The sequence below is a fragment of the Aptenodytes forsteri genome, unplaced genomic scaffold (assembly GCF_000699145.1).
Source record: "Aptenodytes forsteri isolate BGI_AS27 unplaced genomic scaffold, ASM69914v1 Scaffold382, whole genome shotgun sequence".
Lineage (NCBI taxonomy): Eukaryota > Metazoa > Chordata > Aves > Sphenisciformes > Spheniscidae > Aptenodytes > Aptenodytes forsteri.
Window position 1 is genome coordinate 134,401 of NW_008794625.1, and position 7,255 is coordinate 141,655.

Consider the following 7,255-nt stretch of genomic DNA (forward strand, 5'->3'; position numbering starts at 1 on the left):
GTGACATCTGCTATGCTCTTGCAGCTCTTCACCCCCTGTCTTCCAAGCCAGCAGAACTGGTAGAAAAGCTTTCGCTCGTGGGTTGTACTGGGCTTTAGCTTTGGTTGCTGCAATCTCTGCCTAGCTCAAAACCAAGCTAAGTGTAATTTTACCTCATTTGTACAGCCTGGCTAAAGGAATTAGTGTTCACATTGTCACAGGATGCCCCTGCTATCTATGGGGGCTCTTCTAACTGCTATTCCACCCCCCCATTCAAGATCCCCCTATTTAGTAAAGGCTGTCTACCATGTCCTATTGGAAGTGTATCTTGAGATATTTACTCATAAACTGAGTAAACATAAACAAAGTTTGACAAAGGACGCATCCCAGTTACAGGCTGAGAAAGCCAGCTTTGCAGACTCAAAATCACATTCATAACAAAGTAAATATTTACTTAAATATCCTTTTTTATAGGAGTCATACATCTATTAAGAGGTAGGAGGAAAGTCTTACCATGTCTTTTCCCATTTCAGGTCTCAGAACATGATACAACATCTACACATCAGGACAATGAATGTGTCCAACAACTGCAGTGTCACAAATCTAGAACTGTATCACCATGTTCGTCTCATTGAATTTGTTCTGTATAATCTCATTTTCTTTTTTGGAGCACTATTTAATGCCCTTGCCCTTTGGGTGTTCTTCTGCAAGATGAAGAAGTGGACAGAAACCAGGGTGTATGTAATCAATTTAGTCTTTGCAGACTGCTTCGTCATCTGCACCTTGCCTTCCATGGCTTATTTGCTCTGGAATAAGTCAACTCGAGATGAACTCTGCCAGTTTATAGAGGCAATGTATTTTGCCAACATGGTAGTGAGCATCTACATAATTTCATTTATCTCCATTGATCGATACATTGCCATAAAGCACCCCTTGAAAGCCAGGACCTTCAGGTCTCCATCAAAGGCTGCCCTTCTCTGTGGGCTTCTGTGGGTCTCTGTGATAATTGGTGTCACCTTACAGCTTTGGCAGAGACACGCTGCTCTCTGCTTTCAGAAGGATACCACCGTGCCTGCTACTCTGAGCCTGCTTTCCATTTTCTTCATTTTTACTCTTCCATTAGCAATCTTGACTTTTTGCTCCACAGAAGTAATCAGAAACCTTAAGAGACGTCTGAACGCAAATTCACCAGAGGAGAAATTAATCCAGAAAGCTGTTCACATTATTTATGCAAATCTGATTGTATTTCTAATATGTTTTCTGCCAGCCTACCTTGGGGTACTTGCCACGTTCATAATGGAGAGCATTGGAGCTACCTGTTTCCTGCTCCAGGTTATGAAGAACTTCTCCTCCATGACAAGGTGTATTGCCACGTCCAACTGCTGCCTGGATAGCATCTGCTACTATTTTGTGACCAAGGAGTTCCGTGAAACCCTTCTACTGCCCAAACCCAGCACTGAAAAAACAGATCAAATCCACCCCTTGCAGGCACACACTTGCTAAAGGAAGGAGGGAGGGGGGCAGGGGGGTACAAAAACCACCAAACCCAAAAAAACCCCACAACAACTCTGTAACATCAAGAGAAGATACAGCTTCAGCATTATTGGGATAACTATTGCTCTTTCTCTCTAGGCAGATCTTTGTTAGGTTTAGCATTACTGTTAATTGCGATTTATACTCTATGTTTCTATTAAACAAGTAAGTTATTTCACAGAGATGTGTAAAAGTGTGTATGTAATTGCTGGTTGTTAACCTGTCTCCATTCCACCCTCCAGCACCTACTTGTTACTCTTACAGGCAGACAGGTGACCCATGTATGTCTCCCTGTTTTAGTTCATTTTGCAGCTAAAGTCAATTGATCCTTATTGCTAACACATGCAAAAGAATATATCATGTTTTACCTCATTGTGTATTTCAGGTTGTTTGCATTATTAATCCAGTTTATTTTTATCATATTCCTTTGGTGGTCTGGGGGGGGGTTGTCAGGCGGTACCAGCATATTACTAAGTACATGGCCCTACAAAACAGCCTAGACTCTGCTGACTGTCCTTCCCCTTCAAGTCAATGGGTCAGATAGATGTGAAGGGAACACTCTTAGGATGAAAGCCAGACTTGTCCAGTGCCATAAAAGCACAAAGTCCAGGAGATTTCAGAGTCGAGTCCTCCTGCCGGCTCCCCTCCTGCTGCACTGCTGAGCCCTGGCACAGAGACACCTCCTTAAAGTAGCTATCCCCAAGGGGCTGCTGCTCCCACCTGTGGGGAAGCCCTTTTAACTCTGTCTAGACCTTTGCCACCTGTGCATTGCTATTCCCTGGGTTTATGTTGTGGCACCAGGCTGGCCCCCAGGTTCACCCTCCCGGCCGCAGCTCAGTGTCAGAGTATCACCCCCCAGCTGAAACCCACAGCTGGACACAGCCGGGTCCGGAGGGACCTGGGAGATGGGTCAGGGGAGATGGGGAGTGGGTTGACCCTCTACATGTTATTCAAATGCTCCTTAGGACCAGGCTTTATTCTTTCTAAATACTGAAAAATCTCCAAAATGGCCTCCGAGCTCTGCCCAGGCAATGCTCAGAGTGCTCCAGGAGACAGTGTGGAGGAGTCTTCCCTGCCCACTTACGCAGTTTCCTCTGTGACCTACATCTGCCTTCAGGAAGCTCACGGCTGCTACTCAATCTGCTGTTGTCACCTTTGAGACCGCGAGCTCAGGAGACATGAATTAATGGGACAAATCCTGAGGGAGTCAGAGTCTGGCTCCCGTCAGCTGGCCCACAGCCAACAGACAGCAAAAGCCATGAAAATGACTATAAAATACCACTGAGGCATGTTCTTAAATATGTTTCTAAAGGTCCTGACACCTATGGTGTGCTCACTGCCACACCGGTATCTCTTGCCCGCACCCGGTTGGCAGTGACTGTCATTACCAGCTTGGGCTTTCCAGTGATGCTGATGAGCAGTGTCAGACACCTGGCTGCTTTGCAGAGGACAAGCAGGCCCATAATGTCTGTCACCTTTCTTGTAAAGACACCGAAGAGAAGCATGCTGGGTCCCCTCGCCCTGGGCTCACTGTCATGCAGATGCACGAGCACCAGCATGCCCCCTCGGAAAGGCTATCAGCCACTGCCCTGCTGCCTGCCTGGGGCATGTTCTGCAACCGTACCAGAGGCTGCACGGGCTGCTGTGCTCCCTGGGGGACCTTTTGCTGCCAGAAGGGTAATTTGCAACCATTATGGGTTTTATTTCAGAAATTATTTGTTTTCCCACAACTGAAAATATTAAATTTTAGTTGCTAGTTTGTGTGAGATGAGTGGGTGGAGCACAGACTGGGTGGAAAAATTTATGGTGAAGCATTGAGCTGATGTGAGTAGAACAACAGAGGGCACCAGAGACTCAACCATCCCAAAAAGTAGGTCATAAATGAAGCACTTTTGGGGAACAAGAGTTCATTGCCGTGTTTCAGTGCTCCCAAGCTGTCAACAGCAGGCTCTTGAGCAGCTGTGCCCTGCACAGAGCAGCACCCTGTACCGGCACCTGTGGCCCTGACAGATCTCCTCCCCTGCCAGGACACCCGCATCTAAACCGCAACCTTTCTGAGGACTAAACACACCTGACAGCCCCACAAGAAGCAGGTAATATCTTTCAATTCTTCCCACGCCAGCGCGTGGCAGTGGGCTCTGCTCAGTACTTCAGGGTGTGCTTTCTCCTCTTAACTGAACCACTAGCCAAGGCTGTGTGCTTGTTAACATACATGTCAATCCTCAGCTGTACACAGATGCCTCAGTTTCCTCCTGCTTTCACAGCTGTTATACCTCACTGTTTTGCAGCCACATGTGTCATTCAGGGGGTGTCTTCATCCCTTGCTGCGGTTTCACGCTAGTGCTTCTTACCATGCCTCTTCTGTGAGTATGGAGACACCCGGCTCCAGGCACACTGCAGCACAGGACCTTGGGAACCGCCACCAGCTCTGTGCTTACATGGGGGATTCGATGTGGCTGGGATGCCTAGCGCAGACTGGAGGGCTCGGCTGCTCCTTGGGGCAGTGCTATGCATGCACAGTGGCTTTTTCACTGCGGGATGACTGCGGTAGGCTGGCAGGGAACTGCTGCAGGGTAGGTGGTATCACAGTGCAGCCAAGGACCTGTGAGGCTGAAAGCCCAAGAGAGCCAGGACACTGGCTCTATGTTAGTTCCTCCATAAATTCCACCCTAAAAAAGACTGTATCCCTGTGGTTCAGTAATGCCATACCAGTTCCGGCGCTAGAGCAGGTGCTGCGCTTTCCTCCATGGTTGCCAGATCCATCTCCCAGTTTCAGACACTAAAAACAGTTCACTTAGTTCATGCAATTGGACATTTTCACTACATTTTAGATGTTGATGCTTAGAAGCTGCTGACTTATAAGGCAATGTATTTATAAGAGATTGTAGGAATCTGGGCATTTTCCTTTCCTGCCTCACTGTAAACACTTCCTTTATGAGCTTCAGACTAAGTCTGATTCATCTCCGCAGCCTCCTTGCTGGTAGTGGATGCCCTGAAATTTTTAAAGGAATACCAGGAGATAGTCTAAGTTCTTGGATTTGTGTTTTCTGCTCTAGCAACATTTTGGCTTTCTATCTTTGAAGGTTGAGATCAGGCACGTGTGCTCACTTTCCCGTCTCTGGAGACCTGTTACCTGCTAGGGCTGGTGGTACCCATGCTGAGCTATTCCTCCCCAGCAACCCACAGCGAGAGGAGTGGGTTCGTGCTTGGGGGCAGCCTGCCCGCAGCAGGCACCCACCCACCCACCACCCTGCAGCAGCATTCCCACTGCCCCCAGGAGTAAAGCCACCTGAGCTACCTTTTACGGCTGGAAGGGCTCAAGTCCTGTGGAGGTTCACAGGCCTGGCAAGAGCCAGAGCAAACCCATGGGGTGGCTTCAGCAGCAAAGCAAGGGCCTTGGAGGGCAAAGGGGGAATGCTGCCCGGCTCTGCTTTGGGCTGCCCTAAAGCCAGTGGCTCTCTGATAACCACAGCAGCAGCAAAGATAAGGGACCACAAAAATTATCATTCTGCTTTGCAGACCCTCTGCTGTTACCCAAACTGTGCAAACCAGGACTGGATGGAGGGCAAGGCAGGCTTAACCCCATAATATCTGCAAGAGAGGGTTGCCTCTGTGTTTTTGTGTTAGCTGATGGCAAGTGACAGTATTACTTTGATGTCTGAGGGACAGACGGTGCTGATGAGCCACTGAGCCCCTCCAGGGGCTGCCTACATATGCAGTGCAGGGGTGTGAGGAGCCACAGAGCCATGAGAGCAGGGGCACTGCAGCAGGACCCAGCCCAGAGGACCTGTCCCTGAGCTCGGTCTCATGCCTGCACCCTTTTCTTGCAGAGACGGCCCAACATGGAGAACTGCACCAAAAACTACAACATGCTGCACGATGGCATTGTGCTATTTCAACTTATCATCTACATCCCAGTGCTCTCTTTGGGGATCCCACTGAACATGATTGCCTTCTGGGTCTTCTGCTGCAAACTCAAGAGGTGGACCGAGACCAGGGTGTACATGATCAACCTCATGGTTGCAGACAGTTTTCTGCTCTTTGCCCTGCCTTTCCTGATATATTTTACTATGAACAACCATCCCATAGACAACCTGTGTTTCACCATACAGAACATCTATTTTACAAACATGCCTATGAGCATCCTTATCATCACCCTGATTGCAACTGATCGATACATTGCGATCAAGTTCCCTCTAAAAGCAAAGATTCTTCGATCCCCGCTGAAATCGGCTTCTATCTGTGGGTTTCTTTGGATAACGCTGATAATTTATTCCTACTTAGGTCCAAAATTTCATGAAAGAAAGGAACAATTCTGCCTTCAGAAACAATCTATTCAACCTAATTATTCATTGTTATTCTCCATTATCTTTGGGTATTTTATTCCCTTAGGGATTGTGGTTTTTTGCTCAGTACAAGTCATCAAATGTCTCAAAAAGAAGATGGCCAGGAGCCCTCATGAGCCAAAGTTAATCCAGAAAGCAATCCACATTGTTTCTGTGAATTTGTGTGTGTTCATTGTATGTTTTTCACCTTTCTACATCACACTGCTCTTGCGGTTTGCAGTGGATGTTGCTGGAGCTTGTTCTCTGCTCTCAGAAGTTAGAGCCTCTATTCAGATCTGTGCATGCTTAGCAAATTCTAACTGCTGTTTGGATGCATTTTGCTATTACTTTGCAGCCAAGGAATTTCCGGAATTTCCTTCTCTGTTCCCCACTTGTATATCAATGAGGTCCAAGATGAAGCAAAGCCAAGAGTCACAGCCACCCACAGCTCAAGTCACGACATCAACAAGGTGTAGTGCACCATAGGTGTTAAGAGCCACAGTGCTGCTGAAGTTTTGAGGCAGAGGAGATGGGACCACCTACAGTATTTGCAATCATTGTAGGTATAGGCATACCTGCAAAAAGGGGCAACCCCCTCCAAGGAGTCTGATATTAACTTGAATTTTGTCCTTCTGTCCTCAGTGACTTGGCTCCAGCTCTGATTGTTGTCTTGGATCATTGTATTGCAGCTTCAGGTGTCTCCTGGTCAAGAGGGAGAGCCACGTGGTATGGAGAATAGATGATAAGGCCATTGTTTCTGCCATGCGCTTATCTGTACATATCATGCAGCTAAACATAGGAAACTGAGCACCCTTATAGCAATACACAAATCCACTTCTAGTACTGTAATATATATGGTCACTTAAAAACAAGAAAAAGCCCCTGTACTACAATGCCAAACCTAATACAACTGTATTAGGTAGTTTCCTGCCAACCTATATAATTTCAAAGCTTGCAGCTATCACCAGGATGCAGCTATTGCTGTGCATTGAATAAAGTGCAGGAGTCAGACAGTGGCCTGAGACTATTGCCCCATTCCTGCCATGTAACACTTGTATTAGCTTGTGGCAACGCCCTGGCATTTGTGAGCCTAAAATCATTGTGGGTGTAAATAAAGCCACTACTGCATGGAAAAACTGAGCTACACAAAGCATTGTGGACCACAGAACAGACCCTTAGCATTGTGCATATCAAGTATAAAGCTGTGAAGATCTGATCTCACCTAAGCACTACCGTAAGCCCTGGTGACAGGTTTGTTGTTGTACTTTAATGGGATCAAATCTTCAATGGGTGTCCTGTCTGGTGAGAGGTGATTCCATCTGCCTGAGTTGTGGCAGCCTCACACTGCAGGAGTGTTGATGCCCAGAAAACAGCAGTGAGCCACACAAAGGAGATGCAGCCCTGATCCCTCCCTCATC

The 7,255-nt window shown here is 47.3% G+C and overlaps 2 protein-coding genes across 2 annotated transcripts; both read left to right on the top strand.

The window, feature by feature from the left end:
• Nucleotides 1–549: 549 nt before the first annotated feature.
• LOC103894044 (G-protein coupled receptor 35) lies at nucleotides 550–1,482 on the top strand. Its single transcript, XM_009273356.1, has one exon. It carries the CDS (start codon nucleotides 550–552, stop codon nucleotides 1,480–1,482), a length of 933 nt encoding a protein of 310 aa, XP_009271631.1.
• Nucleotides 1,483–5,354: 3,872 nt separating this feature from the next.
• On the top strand, nucleotides 5,355–6,323 carry LOC103894045 (G-protein coupled receptor 35). Its single transcript, XM_009273357.1, has one exon. It carries the CDS (start codon nucleotides 5,355–5,357, stop codon nucleotides 6,321–6,323), a length of 969 nt encoding a protein of 322 aa, XP_009271632.1.
• Nucleotides 6,324–7,255: the final 932 nt, after the last annotated feature.

Excerpts from the sequence above, each read along its gene's own strand:
- LOC103894044 (XM_009273356.1), top strand. The coding sequence starts at position 550 with ATGAATGTGTCCAACAACTGCAGTGTCACAAATCTAGAACTGTATCAC.
- LOC103894045 (XM_009273357.1), top strand. The coding sequence starts at position 5,355 with ATGGAGAACTGCACCAAAAACTACAACATGCTGCACGATGGCATTGTG.